Consider the following 19723-nt stretch of genomic DNA (forward strand, 5'->3'; position numbering starts at 1 on the left):
AAGCCATATGACCTGCCCATGGAATTGAATGACCCAAATCCATAACTTTGTTTCTGAACTGTTGTGGGAGTGCTACAGCTTCGCACTTCCCCTTTCTCTGGTACAAGATGCCTCCTTTAATCAAGTAAACAGTGTCTGCAAGACAGCTTACCTGACCTCGACTAGCCCCCTCTACCTCTGTTACCTTCTCAAACCAGGGTTTTAGAGTAGGGTCGCTTCTTTGGAGTGCACCTAAATCTGAGGGAACATCAAACTCAAGTTGGTTATTTGGCTTAGGGAACAATGCTGTACCTTTTTCCCCTGAGCCTTTGAACTTTTCTCTTCTTTTCTGAGCCCTAGACTTCCTAATCTTCCCTGGCTCCGTTTCAAGAGACTCCTCAAAAAAGGGTAGTTCTTGCATCATTTCCTTTGCACTTTGTGCTCTTGTGACTACATGACAGGGTTTAAATGGTTCACCTGTCATATCTAGAGGAAGTGAGCTTCCAGATTCATCACCTAAGCCTTGAATGTCTTTCTCAGCACTCACTTCAGGGTCATAATCTGACTGATGTATTAGATCAAAAAGAGTGGGGATGTCATTACCAAGTATCACTGAATATGGCAAACTGGGAACCACAGCTACCACTAACAAGTAGGTTTGACCTCCCACTGTTAGGTAAACCTCAGCAGTGGGGTACCTGTGTTCGTCTCCATGCACACAACTTATTGTAGCCCCAACCCCACTTAGCTTTTCTCCTGAAATTATGCTAGAATGTACAAGAGTTTGGAAGCACCCAGAGTCAAGCAAAGCTTCCTCTTTACGCCCATTAATTAAAACAGGGACAGTACAAGCTGCCTTTCCTACCAGCTCTGTGGCTGGTCTTGGAACTGCACACAAAAGAGATGGTTTTGACTTAAGGACAGGGCAAAATTGTTGTGTATGGCCAAAGTTATGACAGTGATAACATTTAATATCCTGAACTGAAGAATTAAAGGATTTCTTCACATTGTGAGGTCTATGAGAAGGGAGCTGCCTAGAACTAGAAAGATTTCTAGCCTGAACTTGACCAGAACCCTGTTCACCCCCAATGGACTTACGTGGTTGGGCGTAGTGGGGCTCGCGGCTGAAGTAGGTGCTCTTGCTTCCTTTTCTGGCTGAAGTGAAAACCTCTGCGAGGCTAGCTGCTTCCTTTGCAGTCTTCGGGTCATGCTCACGTATCCAGATCTCCAGCTCTGGGTTAACCATTCTCAAAAACTGCTCCAGAATTATCTGCTCAGATATTTCTTCTACAGTTGATTTTTCAGGTTTAATCCATCTTGAAAACAGGTCTTTCAATCTTACATAAAGTTCACGTGGCGTCTCACCTGGTTCAACTTTCAGAGATCTGAAGCGGCGTCTGTAGGTGTCAGCAGTGATCTCATATTTTGCCAGAATTGCCTCTTTCACCTTATCATAATTCTCAGAGTCTGTTAAATCCATAAGAATGTAGGCTGTGCGGGCTTTACCTGTCAACAGGGGAACCAGACGAATAGCCCACTCATCTCTGGGCCATCGACACACGTTTGCCATTCTTTCAAACATAGTCAGAAAATGTTCAATGTCATCTTCTGTTGACAGAGGAAAATGTTTTGGTTCAATTAAAGACCTGGACCCACTGGCCACTGGAATGTCTTCACCATTGAATCCAAGTTCTTGTTCTTCAGATGTTGTAGGGGGCGCTGGCGCCTCTGGTGGATCAGGCTTATCAATTACAGCGTTAACTTGTAGCTGGATTTGCTGAAATTGATGCTGCATGCCTTTCCACCTTTGCTCCTGACGTGACAAATCCTTCTCCCACTTTTGGTCTCTGGCTGCTTGAGACCGCATAAGAGATTTCACCAACCCTGTCAACTCCTCCAATTTGTCCTCAGGGCTTGTTGCTGCCATGGCCTCTAGCTCAGATGAAGCTCCAACTCCTTCATCAGGCTGCTCCTCTTGGCCTGGCTTTCTTCCACCTCTTGTCATCATCTTCTCACTGTGGCATGAGTGACACACTTCTGACACCACTTGTAACAAGGCGGCCCTTAGCGGCTGGAAACACAGTGAGATGGACCAAAGCAAGTGTAGTGGAACAAAGTATTTATTTGCTATACAGCTCTCCTTACAACAACTTGTCAAGCTTCTTCACAGCACAAAAATCCACCCTCTAATGACAACTGGCAGCCTTAAATATGTTCAGCTGTCACAGACTAAACCATTATTCCACTCTCAGGTAAATTCTTAAATCCCAACCTTCCACCACAGTATACAATATATCAATTAGAATAAATAAATACATTTTCACATTTACATATTAATAAATATTTCACACTTTACTGTTACACCAAACCCAATATTATAAAAACCCAGAAACCCAAGCACAACAAGATTCACCACACTCTCTTTACCAATGGTCTCTCCCGGAACCTTTAAATGGTGTCTGGACCCCCGGGGAAACATTTGCCCAAACACCTTGAAGAGGACACAGGCAAGAAGGGTGAGTAATCATTATCTTACAAACACTTATTTGCACCACTTTTATCCCTAGATTTCACACACACATTTGCATTAGTTTTCCTTACTGGTAAACCTTAATCACAATCTCAATCACCATTCTTCTCTCCTGACAGACAACCACCACATTCCTTGATGAGGAGCAGCTGTGCCAGATCTGAAATAAGGCTACCAACTGATTTTAAAATTCCCAATAAATAGTCAATAAATATTTAAACTTCTTGTGTGTGCAAATCCATGCTTAAAGTGCAATGCTAAATAAAGTGCTTGATAAAGTGCTTTTAATAAAGTGAAAGGTGTGCTCTAAGGTGCTATACAGATAATATAATATAAATAAATGCAGTAAGGGAGTCCTCTTCCTTACACCCCCCCCAAAAAAGCCAAAAAAACCAAAACTCATCTGTTATGAAAAAATTGTATAGTGTGTATAGTGCAGGTGGAGCGGTGCTACCTTCAACATCCTCCTTTTATTATCTCACACTGTAGAGACTGTAATAAAAACACAGGGAACAGACTTGGTTTTTAGAGAGAAGTTTGGCAAACGAGGAAAACTGAGAACATTTTTTATTTTCATTACTTCATTTTTGTTTCATAGCAGCCACAGGATGGCACCAGAGTCCAGGTAAAAAAACAAAGTTTAAAATCTGTTTTTCTTCACACCCCTTCACGCTCTTCTTTTTGTTTACATCCAAAATGTAATTTAAGGTCCCACAGTTCCCAGGGACAAACAAATCTAACTAAAATCTGCAGTGATGAATGAGCAGAGAACCCAACCCCAAATCCTCCAATCATGTACACCTGACATCAGAGCGGTGACAATGAACAGACCAACCAAGTTTTCTTTTGTCTTTTTTTCACAGATTAGAGCTGAAAGAAGAAATTCTACTTGCTGGGAGCTATTTTCAGAAGCAGATTACATACTGCACTAAAGATTTTTTGCAGGTAGAAGGCTGGATTAACTCAAAATAAACTACACTGCATGTGTTCATTGTAATAAGACAATGTGACCACTGACTGAGCCCATTGACACAGACTGCCTAAACAAATAGTCCGTGTTTATTTCCAAGAAACCTTTTGACATAACCTCAAAAAAGCGTGAGCTGGCAGGGGACTCCATAATTGGTCATAATGGCTCATTACCTGTGTGGACTCAGACTGTGGAGGCAATAGTAGATACGAAGAGTCAGCCATGCTGTTCAGCACAGAACTTACGGAGCACCAAAACTGCACACATTCCCTTTATCATGATGGCTCGTTTGAAATTTATTTAAAATACGTTTTGAGTTAAAGTTTAATTTTCTGAGTTAAACTCGGCTACACCTGACCGTGTAAAATCTGACATTAAAAATCTGAAATTAATCTGATGTTACAGATTATTTTTCAAAAATGATTATCTAATAATTATCTAATAGAGGCAGTGTCTTGGTTACATCTCTTGGATGAATGGATGACAGGGTGCTACAGCAGAGGCTTTCATATGATTAATGCCAGATATTCATGGACTCATGCAGGGTTTAATTTTTACTGAAAGAATGTTAAATATCCAAATCCAGCTTTGTGGGTCTTTGTGCTGTCACTGTGCAATGTGGACTGTGCAGCTATGCAGGAGTTTCTTAAAGTGTCGCTTCAGAGACGTCTAAAGCTTGGACACAATAAAACATGGAGCATTTGCACACTGTTATAATGATTATTTCTTTGCATCTCTGCAGTGTTTTATGATAAAATAAAAATCAAGTGCAAAACCCTTGAAATTGATCCAGTGGTTTGTGGTTAAAAAAAAATAGCAGTTTTATAAGCTGAGGTTGTCCATTTTCTGACTTTCTTTATATTCTGATAGTTTGTAACAATATGAAGTGCAAGAAGAATTGTGAAGTAATTTTAAAATATTGTTCCTAATTTAGGAACAACACCACCTGCTTCCATGTCTTGCATTAATATTTTAATAACTTCTCTGCTTATTGACAATTGTTCCTCAGATAATTATGTTATCTCTATTTGTACGATACGATGAAGGGAAAAACAGGGTACCTTTTTGAAAGTCTTTTAACATTTATTGTATTATTTATTTTTGCAAAATATCTGCATTATACTCTGTGCTTTTTCAAAGACAATGACACTTGGGGTTCAAATGAAAGCACTGGGGTGTAACATTATTGGAGACTATGAAGATATTAACAAATTGTACAGATATGAGTGTATGTGTGTTTCGATATCTATATATAAATTTGGATGCACAGAAATGCGTGAAAGCAGTGGAATAAAGGAATAAAAAGATTTCAGATGATTAATTCAGGGGGTCCGTCTAGCCATCCATCCATTTTAATATAAATTAAAATAGAGTCATGAAAGACTCAAATGCAACGTCGAGAATAAAACACAGTGAGACATGGTCAAAGAAAGACACCCTATAAGAAGTCCCACGATATGAGCAAATGTATGTAAGGAGATACTGTAGCAGAAAGGCAGCTTCACATCTTCACCATGGTGGCAATGACTGGAACGAAAAAACAGACAAACAAGAGCTTTAAGCTTTTCTGCAAATACTTTTCATGTGTTTGTGTTTGCACGTATCTTTTATCTTCTTTACTGTCAGGCAGTTAAACACCAGCGAGGCTGCAGCTGAAAGAACATCAAACGAGAAATGTCTTTTAAACATTACTTTAATGAAATGCTCAATCATGATGAATCAGATTCTCCTGCGTCTTCAGAAAGTAAAAATAAACTAAAAGTAAACTTACTGAAAGTAAAAAAAAGGGTGAAAACTAGCGTATGTGGATAAATCTGGTATATTTACACGATGAATTCAATACACATTCATATCTGACTCTGCTGCTTTGTCAACAGCAGCTGTGTTGCTTCCAGTCAGTATCACGTGCTGAGCTCTTGTGCCCTCCTCCTCCTTTGCATCCTTTTAACATTTTCATGTACAAAAACGTTGATGCACAAAATCTGCCATAAAAATCCTCATAAAACAATATTGTTTTTTGCTTCTTTTTTCATAAATGACTCATCATCATCATAATCATCTTTGTTTAGAAGCAAGAAGAATCATATAGAAATGAAAAAGGTATAAATCTTCTGACCAAACCTGCTGGGACTGTGTGAGGTCCTGAGGCTAAGAGTAAGGATTTATCCACAGGAGAGCTGCGTTCTTACAAACCATCCCACTGTGTAAACCTGACATCTGTGGAACAGCTGAGCTGTATGATGTGTACAAGGACACAAAACATTATTTACCATCAGATCCCGAGCCCTCCATGTGTTAATCAAGAAACTGCTGCTGTGCTACATCCATAAATAATGAATAAATTAGGAGCTAAAGCTAAAAGGACAGTTTATTTGTACCATCTTCATGTGAACACATTCCAGAACATCACAGATGAAAGAAACATTAAAAACTTCCACACTACATAAAGCAAGAAAAATAGTTTTTCTTTCAGGTGGTTTCAGAAAAAAGAAAAACATCAAACACCTCCAAGACTCTCTTTGAAAGAACTAAAAACCTTTATTCTCATGGTCCAATCATGAGTGAACTCCCCGATGAAGCCTTGTGTGCTAAAACATGTCAGAGTTTTAAAGGTTAAACATGAGTTTCCAAAACGTTTTGCTGGAGAACAATGAACTATTTGACTGAGTTTCAATTATTTACAGACGAGCAAAACCAGGACAGAGAAAAAAGGACAAAACTGACTCAGTAAAACGACAGAAAATAAGATCCCATGTAAATCTGTATTATGTAGAAGTTCAGCCCAGCAACCAGTTCAGTTCAACACAAGTTTAAATGATTCTATCTGAACTCTGTGGAGCCTGATCTCAAGCTTTTTGAGTCTGACACTGAAACCAGAGGATCTTTCTGTCTCTCCAGATTCACTGTGATCCAGTGATGGGAGTGATTTCAGCCCTGAGTGATCACGCTGATGTTTGCACAGAGCAGACAATGAGGTGAATGTTTGGGCACATTGGTAACAGTGAAACAGTTTATTAGTAACGTGGGATCGTTTATGTTTGGAGTATGAACTGAGATTCCTGAAGCTCTTGTCACACTGGTCACAGCTGTAGTTTCCTTCCATGTGTGTACGTTCATGATCGTTACAATTACTTGAACATGAGAAACCTTTGTCACAGTGTCTGCACTTGTATGGTTTCTCTCCTGTGTGGACTCGTTTGTGTGATTTAAGCTCACCTGCAGAGGTGAAGGATGACCCACACTGATCACAGAGGTGCTTTTTAACCCCACTGTGAATCAGTTCATGTTGTTTTAAGTGATGTGATGTGGTGAAGCTTCTCCCACATTCTTTGCAGTATTTCAGTTTGTCTCCAGTGTGTCTACGTTGATGTGTTTTTAGGTTAGCTTTCCAACTGAAAGTTTTTCCACAGAAGTCACAACGAAAGTCTTTCCCACCACCACAGTGATGACAGGGTTGAGAACTGGATCCATCTGTGTCGCTCTGCTTCTAAACAAAGACACAAAGACAGTGTAAGTCAGTCCTTCAACACTTTTATCCTGAACGTCGCCTGAAATAAAGAGCATCTCTGCAGACGTCCAATTACATTTTACTGTTTCAGTTAACACACTCAGTTTACTGGGCTGCAATAACTACAATACTACCACCATAATACTACAGTAATACTAAAATCATAACTGACATGAAAATCTGAATAATCACTCAGAGCTGCTTTTCCATGCAGTAGAATTGCTAACATGCTAACACAGTTTAATGAGCAGAGTTGTTCCAAACAGTCAGGCTAAAATGACAAGATAACAATATAAATACATACCTCACAGTAACTGCACTTGTAGAGTCTATTTCCGGTGTGGATCTGTTGGTGTTGTCTCAGGTGATGTGGAGATTTAAAAGTCTTCTCACACAGGTCACATTTATAAGGTCGTCCCTCAGTGTGGGTAAACATGTGTTGTTGTAACTTTGCGTCTGTAGCAAAGTATTTGCCACACTGTTCACAGCAGTACACATCACGTCTGGTGTGAATGCGTAGGTGTATATTTCGGTACCCTCTCTGGCTGAAAGTTTTTCCACAAATGTCACAGCTGTATGCCTTAATTCCAGAGTGGGTAACTAGATGACTCTGTAAGCTGCTACTGTGAGTAAAAGCTCTGCCACACTGATCACAGCTGTACGCTTTAACTCCACTGTGGATGAGTTGGTGTGTTTTTAGGGAACTCTTCCTGGAAAAAGACTTTCCACAATAGTCACAGCTGAACGGTCTCTCTCCAGTGTGGATGACCTGATGCTGTTTTAGGAATGCCTTAAAAATAAAACCCTTCCCACACTCGTCACAGGTGTATGTTTTCTCTCTCTTTCTTCTGTGAGGTTTGTCGGCCTCCTGAGAGCGCTGACTTCTCGCTCCATGTTGGTCCTGCAGTGACAGAGATACAAACAGAGGCAGTGAGTGAAATGCAGTCGTGGAACAAACTCAACCTTCAAACTCCCTCCATTAACACTAGTTTTAAACCTGAAGGTGGAGTGTGGCACCAAACACCTTAAAGGTCTCTTATCCCCACCTGCTGGTAGTTCTAACACATTACATCCAACCTGGTGTTAAAAATAATTCATGACTGTTTAAACACTAAAATCATGCCCATCCCTCCTGATTGTGCGCACACACACACACACACACAGTTGTTCTTTCTAATACATATTTCTATAATTTGTATAGATTTATACATAATTATTCAGTGATAATAAATCCTATGTTTGTTTATTTGTTTATTCAAAAGGAACCCCATTAGCTTCCACAACAGATTTTGCTCGTCTTCCATCAAATACAATCACATAAAATATTATACAATAAAGTGGATTCAAGATATCCACATAATATGGCTCTTACATCCACAGTGAGGTTTCACAATTAAAATATAAGCAATCAATAATAACAATAACAACAACAACAACAATAATATTAATAATAATAATATCAATAACATTGAGGCACATTACACAAATCTCAAAAACAAATCATCTCTTACAATATTACAACAACTAAAAGTTCTGTAAATCAGCTGTTAAATGTTCATTGAAGTTTTGAATAGTTGGTAATTCTCTAATTTTATAAGGCAATTTATTCCACTTGAAAGTTGCTCTAAATATAACAGTTTTACAAAAAGTTACTTTTAACTCGAGGATTTACTAAATTGCAGTTTGTTGAAAATCGTGTAATATCATTATGTATTTTATCTGGATACTGCAGCTGAGCAGAAATAAATGTGGTGTGTTTAACAGAATTGCGTTCTTTATAACTACAAGTAAGCCATAGAATATTTTAGCCTGTACAGGAAGCCAAGAAAGTTGATAATGCATTTTATCGATATTAGTATTAGAGATGGCACGATGCCACTTTTTAATGTCCAATACCGATTCCGATATCATATGGATATCTGCCAATACCGATATGAATCCGATATAGCGTTTTTTGTAATCAATAAAACTGCTTTTTAAATAAATATCTTGCTGCATTTTGTATAAGTTCATACTCAAGTTTTAAAAACAAGACACTAAAGCTATTCCGTTATACCAAATGAGCCCTTTCCTCTACTCCCTCTTCACCCACGACTGCAGACCTGCCGATGGTTCTAACACCATCATTAAGTTTGCAGATGACACCACGGTGATTAGCCTCATCAGTGACAACGATGAGGCCTACAGGGAGGAGGTGGATCGTCTGGCTGAGTGGTGCGACACAAACAACCTGCTGCTTAACACCGAGAAGACCAAGGAGCTCATTGTGGACTACAGGAGGAATACTGACCCACATCCACCCATCTACATTAAGGGGACGGCTGTGGAGCGTGTGAGCAGCTTCAAGTTCCTGGGAGTCCACATCTCCGAGGCTCTCACCTGGACGACCAACTGCTCCAAGCTGGTCAAGAAGGCTCACCAGCGCCTCTTCTTCTTGAGGACTCTGAGGAAGAACCTCCTGTCCTCAGACATCCTGGTGAACTTCTATCGCTGCACCATCAAGAGCATCCTGACCAACTGTATAACAGTCTGGTACGGGAACTGCTCTGCCTCGGACCGGAAGGCGTTGCAGAGGGTTGTAAAAACTGCGCAGCGCATTGCCGGAGCACCACTTCCGGCCATAAAGGACATCTATAGGAAGCGGTGTCTGAAAAGGGCTGGGAAAATCATCAAAGACCCCAGTCACCCATCACATGGACTCTTCTGCCCTCTGGGAGGCGCTACAGGAGCCTCCGGACTAAGACCACCAGGCACCGGAACAGCTTCTTCCCCACAGCTGTCAGACTCCTGAACTCTACCTCCTGACATCTGACCCACGTTAAACTAATGGACTGAACATACACACACCCACAACCACCTACACACACACACAATGGACAACTGTACCCTCAAACACACAATAATAACATGGACTGAACCACCACTCACAACCACTTGCACTTTATATAGCCTCTGTAGAAATTATCCACATATCTCACTTATCTTAAATGCACCACTGTATAATTCTGTATAAATAATCATTCTGTATAATACGATAATATTTAATTCTACAACTGTTTGCTTGCATATTTCCCATTTCTGTATATCTGTATATCTCTTATTTCTGTATAGTTTTTCATTTCATATTCTGTATAGTTTTTCATATTTATATCCTGTTCATAGCTTGTACTCACCATAGCCTGTACATACTTATAGTTATAGCATATTCATAACATACTTCATACCGTGTACATTATAACATACCATAATAGACCCATTTCTGTAATATACTTACATATCTATATTATTACTAATATATATTGTAATATATCTATATCATGGCTAAAGCACTTCTGGATGGATGCAAACTGCATTCCGTTGCCCTGTACCTGTGACATGTGCAATGACAATAAAGTTGAATTCTATTCTATTCTATTCTATTCAATTCAAATATTTTATAGTTCAGCAACACTCATCAGTCTAATAAACTTAAACCTGCACCATCCTTCCTATTCTGGTATTTTAAAGAGTACTTAGCAGAAATATTAAACAACCTAACTAATAGAGTTGCCAACTCCCAGCAAAAATCTCCCAGAACCACCCCCGCCCTCCGCCTCATGATGCTTAATCGACATAATCAACTTTAATTTAATGTACGTGTAAATCAAATGCACAGAAATAATCAATTATGTTTCTACAATAATTAAATAGATTCACCATCTTTCTTCAACAGAATTGCAGACTGCACAGATGGTACCTTCCCAAAGGAAAAAGGACTATAGCTTACCAGGGTGTAAATTAGACTTAATAGTTACCATATACAGTAATGGATTTCTATACATTTAATCAGATGACCACTTTGGTTGTAAGATTCAGATAATTATTTATTAAAAGTTAGTCCTTTAAATGAAATAACAAAGAAAAGTATTTTTTGTGCCTCCCTTTTCTTGTTAATGCCCTACCTGTCCCCTGGCAAAGCTTTGCTAGACCCGCCCCTGCACAGTTACCAGCTGTCAGCTACTTAGAAAACATGAGAGAAGAAGAGGCAGCTGCAGCTTAAGGACACAGATTAACTCCAGAGTCTTTTTCCCCCCATTCTAGCTGAAGTACGGGACAAATCGCTTCCTTTTCGCCTCAGTATGGAAGAGATTAAGATTAAAAGTGCAGCGGTTTGGAAGCATGTAGTGAGGCTCCAAATGCTCCACCAGTTCGCCGACAGGTCTCGCAGACAACAGCCGCTCTATCGAGTGACACATACTTCTCTGATAAGCAAAGCTGGGTTACGCCAAGTAGCGCGTTTTGTGAGGTGAGGATCGGTCCATTTTTAATTAGTATAGTATGAACATCTAATCTGGACGCCTTATTCTGGACTAACTGAAGTCTGTTAAGATCTGTCTTATTAGCTGCTGACCAAATGATTGAACAATACTCCAGATGAAACATTACTAGTGCATTAATGACATCTTTCATAATTGAAGAAGTGATACAGAAAGAGCATTTCATAGCCATAGCTATGCCTTGTCCCGTTTTCATAAAAACAGAGTCGATGTGCTGCGACCATGAAAGGTGGTGATTTATGGTAACGCCGAGTAGTTTAATCTGGGTGACGTGCTCTAACACTGGCTATGGAAAGACGCAGTTGTGGGCTGTTGACTAATCTGCTTCTAATTAACATAGATTTGGATTTAGATACATTTAAAATCATATTGTTTTTACTTATCCAGTCAAACACAAACACTTTCCCATCATCTAGATCAGCGGTCCCCAACCTTTTTTGCGCCACGGATCGGTTTATGCCCGACAATATTTTCATGGACCGGCCTTTAAGGTGTTGCGGATAAATACAATAAAATAAAACCAGTACCGGTACCGAAAAAAAGAAAATTTATTCATAACACACGTGAAAAGACCAAGGAAAACCAAGTAAACGATAAAAACGATAACAAAATAACGCTGAAAACCGATAAAAACCCTGAAAACTATACATTTCACACCTGAGCCTCAACTCTCGCGGCCCGGTACCAAACGACTCACGGACCGATACCGGTCCGAGGCCCGGGGGTTGGGGACCGCTGATCTAGATGTTTATGCCATATATTATCTGTCATATGAATTAGAGCTGAGCTGGTAAAATGACCAGCTTGGTTCTGTTAAAGTGAATTGTTAAATGTTGTCATTTTTATGCTACCATCTCTACATTGTTTTAACTCTGTGGTGAAAGGAATTTCTTTGTCCCCCTCCCCAGCCTCTCGAGGTTCGGGGGGGGGGGCTAATGAGATTGCCTCCCTTGCAAGTAAATCGATCGATGTTGTCTTGTTTTTCTTTCACGGGAATAAGTCCTGGAGACAGCGGGGTCTGAGTTTAGACCCAACAGGTTCAGTGAAGAAAAATGTCTGATTATAACCTGAGGGTTTTTTACATTAAGAAAAAGGCACCAAACTAGAGATGGACCGATCCGATATTAGGTATCGGTCCGATACTGACGTAAATTACTGGATCGGATATCGGAGAGAAATAAAAAATGTAATCCGATCCATTAAATATCAAAAAAGCACCTCACAAAACTTGTGACACGCCATAACTCGGCTCATAACCATAGGGCATCAGAGCAGTGTGCTCACGTGATAGAGCGGCTGTGTGTATTTGTAGCCTCAAACCAGCATTTCATCTCCGATGAAGTTATCCCAGAGAGAAGTAAAGCAAGTGTGTAACTTCTTGCTGCTACTTCAATCGTGAAGCTGCTTAATGATCAGCTGATCGGCTTTTCTGTCGCGAGTCCGTCTCTCTTGTTTGTTTTTGGCCCACTTCGCACCAGAAAGAGGAAACCAGCGGCTGAACAACAGCAACACGTTTAACCTTGATAAGCTGTTGTTAGAATTTATTTAATATTAATTTCTACACCAGGATCTTTTTCTACGTAGCTGACGGCTGGTAACTGTGCAGGGGCGGATCTAGCAAAGTTTAGCCAGGGTGGCCGATAGGGCGTTAACAGGGAAAAGGGGGCACAAAGACATACTTTTCTTTCTTATTCTCATTTAAAATGTCTAGCTTTTAATAAATAATTATCTGAATCTTACACCCAAAGTTTTAATCTGATGTAAAATATATAGAAGTCCATTACTGTATATAGCAACTGTTAAGTCTAATATACCCTAGTAAGCTATACTACTTTTTCCTTTGGGAAGATACCATCTGTGCAGTCTGCAATTCTGTGGAAGAAAGATGTTGAATCTATTTAATTATTCTTGAAAAATAATTTATTTCTGTGCATTTTTTTTTCCACACTGCATCAAATTAAAGTTGATTACGTCGATTAAGCATCATGAGGTGGGGTGTGGTTCCCTATTTTTTTTTTGCTGGGAGTTTGCAACCCTATTAGTTAGGTTGCTTAATATTTCTGCTAAGTACTATTTAAAATACCAGAATAGGAAGGATTGAGTAGGTTTAAGTTAATAGATTGATCAGTATTGCTGAACTATGAAATATTTTGGGTGCAGTGTATTTTTTACATACAGGTATAACAGAATAGCTTTAGTGTTGTTGTTTATTTAAACTTGAGTATGAACTTATACAAAATGCAGCAATATATTAAAAAAACTGTTTTATTGATTAAAAAACACACTATATCGGATTCATATTGGTATCGGCAGATATCCAAATTTCTAATATCGGTATCGGTATTGGACATAAAAAAGTGGTATCGTGCCATCTCTACACCAAACATCAAACCAATTTAAGCCTAAACAGTAACACATGAAAGTAGAGCAGGGCGATATGACCAAAAATATTAATAGTGCAAATGCAAATTCCTCGGAGCAAATGTCGGTCAATTTCCACTGGAAATGCCTTTTGGTTAAACTGTCAGCAAGGAATTTGCATTTGCACTGTTAAATTTTTAACTTCAATACACAGAAAAAACAGCTGTTTGTTTAAGTGAAAATACATTGATGGGATTTTTTGCACTAATAAAGTTGTGGAGTTGTAAAGTATTTTGTCTCGCGTCAATTATATCGTCAGTTATATCATTATCGCAAATTTTCAAATGTATATCGTGATAAATATTTTTGGTCATATCACCCTGCTCTGTCTGTCACCTTCTGTGTTGAGCTCATTGTTTTCTCTGTAGTGGCTGAGCTGAGTGCAAGTAGCTGAAAATGTTCCTCTGCTGCTCCGTCAGACTCTTCTCCTCCTGCTGATCAGCTGGGACACAAAACAGATCTTTGTTAGGCTCCACACTGCACTGAAGAGTCAAAGTGTCTCATATGTTCACCTGACAAGTAAAAGAACACATTTTTGGCCAACTTATTGGAAACAAACACACAAGGTTTAAGCACCGATACAAAATTTAGCAGTATATATATATATATATATATATATATATATATATATATATATATATATATATAATTTAAAATACCAGAACAGGATATAATAAATAATATATATTTATTAGGGGTGCAACGATACTCGTATCGATATTGAACCGTTCGATACAGTGCTTTCGGTTTGGTACGCATATGTATCGAACAATACAAAATTTTTAATTTATTTTATCAACTTTCCTTCTGACGATCCTGTCTGTGTTGAGCGCTCAGTGGATCTGCGCTCGACAGTGCAGCCTAGGCGGGGTAGTCAAACGCAGATTCACTGAGCGCAGGGCAAGCTAGCGAGACAGAAGTTAAGCTCTCCTTGCAACATGGGAAATTGAACCTCGCCCACCCTCATTCAGATCTGGCGTTTGGAAATATTTTGGTTTTCATGTGACGTATGACCCTGAAGGTAAGCACGTCATGGACTAAAGTAAAACAGTGTGTTGGATGTGCCACGCAATGCTCAATTACATTGGTGGGAGCTAGTGTGTTAGCGCAGTTAGCTCGTTAACGTGTTGGCCGTCCATTCCCACGCACGGGGCGATCCGCGGTAGCTTGTTAACGGAGATTTGCCGTGTTGTGGCGTTAACGTCATTTCAACGAGATTTACGCTGACAGCACTAGTGGGAACACAACGAATATGACTGCACATTTACGCTGACATCATCCTAGTGCAAAGACAAGTGGAAGCAGACAAAAACAACAAGCACGCATGCTACAAACTTTACCCGAGTCATTTAGACAGCCGTTAGCACATGATTCTCCTTATGGGGACCTGGTATGTTTAATATGCTGCTGAGAGTATAGCCCAGAAGAAGCGTATAGTATAGCTTTTATTTTGGAAAGAGCCATTTCTGTGTAATAAACTCTCTTTTCCAAAGATGAGTGATTCCTCAATCAGATACAGGGCTCCGCTAGCCCGACGTCCGGGGCTAGCGATTTTTCCAGTCGGGCTACCAAAATCTATCTCTGCCCTGCCCGTCGGGCTATCGTAGGAAGGAAAAATATATGTCAATGTTTTTGCATTCTTTCGGAAATGTAGCTGGGTAATTATGTCATTGGCATCGGTGAGCCACTGTCAATATGTGACATATTGAAATCGCGTTTGAATTTGCGCTTGTTTTTTTGCTTTCACTTTGCAATCGCGCGAACTGTGTATAGAGAGCGACAGTACTGATTGGTGAGTGACGATAATTTGCGCACCAATTCCTCTGACATCGTCTTATCAATCGTTAGCTTACTATGCAAACATGACAAGTGAAATCTTCCGCAGCAAGCTTAAACATGTGAGCGGTTGATCATGCAGAGAATCGCTGAGCGTTATGTGAGTGCGTGTGTAAAAGCAGCAGGATATATATTTTAGTTATGCTGAGCCAGGGTGAAGAAGTGACAGCCAAAGAAAAGCTTACCACAAAACGGAAAAGTTATGACAAATCAGACTATAAGGCAAAAAGAAAGTGCAGCTTTATGGTTTCATGGACAAAAGAATTTCTGTGGCTGCAATATGACAAGCTATATAACCAGGGCTGCACATAAGTGGTCCGCAGGTGCGCATTCGCTGTCAAAATAAAAAACGCGCACAAGATAAGAAGTTGCAACGCGTGTTTGCGTACATAGGATTTTCAGGAGGAGGACAGACATTTGTTTAGAACTCTTAAAGATGTCGAAGAAGTAAGCTCCTTTAAGCAATTACTTTGGTTTTCCTCCACCTCCAAAGAAATGTCAGAAGGAGTCCGAACCACAAAAGAAGCGTGTATTCTCGGAAAAGTGGTTGCAGGAGGTGAGCTGGCTTCAAACAAATGATGAACGCACAGAGATGTGGTGCGGAACGTGCCGTAAAATTCCCACTCTAGCGGACAAAAACAGTGCCGTTTATATGGACGCAAACGCGCGTTGCAGCAACTTATCTGGTGCGTGTCTTTTATTTTGACAGCGAATGCGCACATGCAGACCACTTATGTGCACCCGTGTAAATAACATAATGTTCTGCCGGGTGTGTTGTTGGTTTTCCCTCGATTTCTGAGTTGACAAGCGCCTTTGTTACTGGGACCAGTCATTTTAAGAAAGGCCCCCATTAGAACCCATGAGAAATGCAAGAAATGCATTATTGCTCAGTCTGCAATATCTTTCCCAGAACAAACACCAATTGCAAATAACATACTAAAAATAAACCTGAAAATCAGTTTAAAACAGCGTACTATGTTGCAAAGAGTGAACTACCACTGGCAAAATTTAGCAGTCTTTGCAAACTTCAAAAAGCAAATGGCCTCGATCTTGGTTCCACTTTCCTCTTACCCGTGACTTAAGTGGAAATTTCAAATTCAGGATCTGACACAGACTGATTCATGTCCTACACAGTTCTTACAAGTTCATAGAAATTTCTGTTCAATTAGAACCAAGTATTTGAGTTGATGATTGTAATTTTTATACAATGTTGTAATTTGTTTTTCAACAATTTTTTTGATTAATGTTTTGTTTCCTTTACAATATTACACTTTAATGTATAATATTGTAAAGGAAACAAAACAGGAAACAAAACATCAATCAAAAAATTGCTCTCTTTTTTATTTGGGCTACTTAAATTTATTTTGGGCTACCAAAAACTGAAGAGTCCCTGCCCGAAGGGCTACCAGGGATTTTGAAATTTTGCGAGCCCTGAGATATATTTATTTATTTTATTACTTTTTTGTTTCAGCAACATTAAATTTAAAAACTGTACTTTTGAGTTAAAACATATATTTATAATTTTAATAAATGACAAATTAAAAAGGCATGAACATTTTTTTGTATCGAAAAAATATCAAACCGTGACACCAAAGTATCGAACCGAACCGTGAATTTTGTGTATCGTTGCACCCCTAATATATATATATATATATATATATATATATATAATAGAATACCTTTTTATTGTCACTGTTACAAGAACAGTGAAAGGCAGTTTGGCATATCTCTCCATGTGTGTGGAGTACACAATAGCGTAAGTATTTACACAATAACAGACAAATTTACATTTACACAAGAAAGATATGTACACGTTATACATACACCTGCAAACATACATGCACATACATACATATATGTATATATACATATATGCAGCCGTACATACATACACACACATATTTTCACATACACGCTTACATCTATATACATACACATACATGCCATCTAACTAGCAGGTGCAGTGTGAGGTGCAGTGTGATCAGTGATATTGCACATTGAGTGGGAGGGGGGGTGCTTTTGGAACTATACTAAATAATGTTATAATAAATAGAGTTTAAAGAGGTAAGGGTGTTGGTTGCATTGAAATATAAACAGAAATACGATTTATAAATAAGGTGTAATGTCCATGAGTATTGGCAGTGCAGTTATCCTCCAATCAGGGTGGAGGTAGGGCATGTTTGACAGCCTGTAGGTAAAAACTTCTGTTGAGTCTGTTTGTCTTTGACCTGATGGACCTGTAGCGTTTATCGGGGGGGGTGAGGGGTCATTGATGATGATGCTGGCTTTCTGCTGAAGTCTGCCAGTATAGATGTCTCTGAGGGGGGTTAGTGAAGTATATTTATATATCGATCGATCGATATATAAATATAGAGAGGGAGAGAAAGAGAGAGAGAGAGAGCCCTTTTGAATGTTGGCAAGTATGTGTATGTGGTGTTAAATAGGCCTATACTACTGTGCTGTGATGTCGCTCGTAAGGGTGAAACTCATTGTGAAACATTTGAGAACCACTGCTACAGAACAATGGAGATTTCCGTTATATGGTAACGCCCTCAAATCACGTGACGCCCAGAATTGTACAATACTGATGCTTGAGAGCGCGCGTGTGATGCAAGTATGTGTAGAGTGTTAAGCGCGTGATCAGTGGTGAGAAAAACAACTCACGAAACTTGACCTTTCTTTACTCGTGGCTCACTTACATTTCTAATCTATTCATTTGCACAGTTACACACACCCAGCTGTGGTTTCCTGTTTTGCTGCACTCTGGAGAGCCTCGCCTTTAACGGTCTCCTCTCACAGAGCAACAGAAAGCGTCATTCAGAAAACTTCGAAAAACTCGAGATTGACTGAACTCAGTTCAAAGTTACCTTGACACTTACCTTTAGATGTGAGAGGTAGCGATGGTCCGCTTGAAGCTGACGCTCCGGTGCGTGTGTTAGAAAGATTAACTGCTTCAGAAGCACTGTGTCGAGGCTTGATTCGTTTGGCCAGAGTCACGTGATTAGTGACGTCTGAAGCTTCATTTAGAACGTACTTTTTTTTTTTTTTTTTTTTTTTTGTAAGTTTGACGAGCATCTTAACTTTTGGTCTTTGGATATTAACAGTCCTGGGTATGTGACTTCTTGTTTAACAGAAATGTTACAGATAGCATTTGCAGTGCAGTCTTAAATTGCTACAAATTAAATTTTTTAGATTTAGACATAAACCAGATGCCTCAGAGAAATCACTAATAACACTAAGGGCTGGACGGATTTGATTTGCATTCTTCAAGAAGAGTGGTGTCATCAGCTAGCTGGCTGATGATGAGCTCCTTATCAGCTATGGTGATTCCTTGTAAAACAGGTCAAATCTTGGAGTGGAGTCTTAATCATTTTAATTGAGCTATTGCCATTCGTGTACAAGGTTTTGAAGCTTTACAGAAAAATTATCCAAAGCCCAATTTTTTAAAAGAGTGGAAAATAAATTGATGTTCAATTGTATCAAAATCCAGGAAGAGAATGAAGCTATTGTCAGATACCAAATCAGAGTAATCAAGTAGATCTAAAACCAGTCTAATGTTATTAGAAATGTGTCTATTTTTCATAAAGCCTGATTGTGTCTCATCGATAATTGTGTCCAAGAACTCTTTAATTCTGTTAGCAAGTACTAAAGCCATAATCTCATGGTCATTATTGAGCAGACAGATGGGTCTCCAATTATCAATAAGAAGTAAATCTTTGTTTGGCTTTGGAATAAGTGTTATGAGACCCTGAGTAAGAGTAGGAGGGAGGGTGTTATTCTCTATACTTTCTATGAAAAGCTGCAGTAAGAACGGAGCCAGGAGATTAGAAAATGATTCATAAAACTCTGCAGTTAAACCATCTGTGCCAGGAGATTTGTTGGCCTTAAGTGCAGAAATAGAATTACAAACTTCCTCCACAGTCAGAGGGCTGTCACAGTGACTTCTATCTTCCACAACAATAGTTTTTAGGTTTTTAATACAAAATGACTTCTCTCTGTTAGCTTTATTCCAATAATGAGCCATTAATTTATTAATCTGCGTGTTAACCATTTTATCTTTTTTAGTAAGGAGTTATTTAACTTCCAATAAGAGAATTTATAAGGTATATTATCCAGTGTAAACATTTGGATGTTAATGTAAATTGCTCTATGATCAGTGAGGG

At 39.2% G+C, this 19723-nt stretch overlaps 1 protein-coding gene across 1 annotated transcript; it reads right to left on the reverse strand.

Moving 5' to 3' along the window:
• Nucleotides 1-5829: 5829 nt before the first annotated feature.
• LOC146380666 (uncharacterized) lies at nt 5830-18552 on the reverse strand. Its single transcript, XM_084940127.1, has 4 exons — nt 18440-18552; nt 14061-14166; nt 7292-7888; nt 5830-6966 (listed from the first exon to the last, which is right to left on the reverse strand). The coding sequence occupies exons 2-4, from the start codon at nt 14076-14078 to the stop codon at nt 6274-6276; spliced, it is 1308 nt and encodes a 435-aa protein (XP_084796253.1). The 5' UTR covers nt 14079-14166; nt 18440-18552; the 3' UTR covers nt 5830-6273.
• Nucleotides 18553-19723: the final 1171 nt, after the last annotated feature.

This window comes from Perissodus microlepis, chromosome 9 (genome assembly GCF_051167445.1).
Source record: "Perissodus microlepis isolate ML-2025 ecotype Zambia chromosome 9, ASM5116744v1, whole genome shotgun sequence".
Lineage (NCBI taxonomy): Eukaryota > Metazoa > Chordata > Actinopteri > Cichliformes > Cichlidae > Perissodus > Perissodus microlepis.

Coding starts and splice junctions, on each gene's coding strand:
- LOC146380666 (XM_084940127.1), bottom strand. Junction 6,967..7,291: donor ACAAGTGCAGTTACTGTGAG/GTATGTATTTAT, acceptor GTCTTTGTTTAG/AAGCAGAGCGACACAGATGG.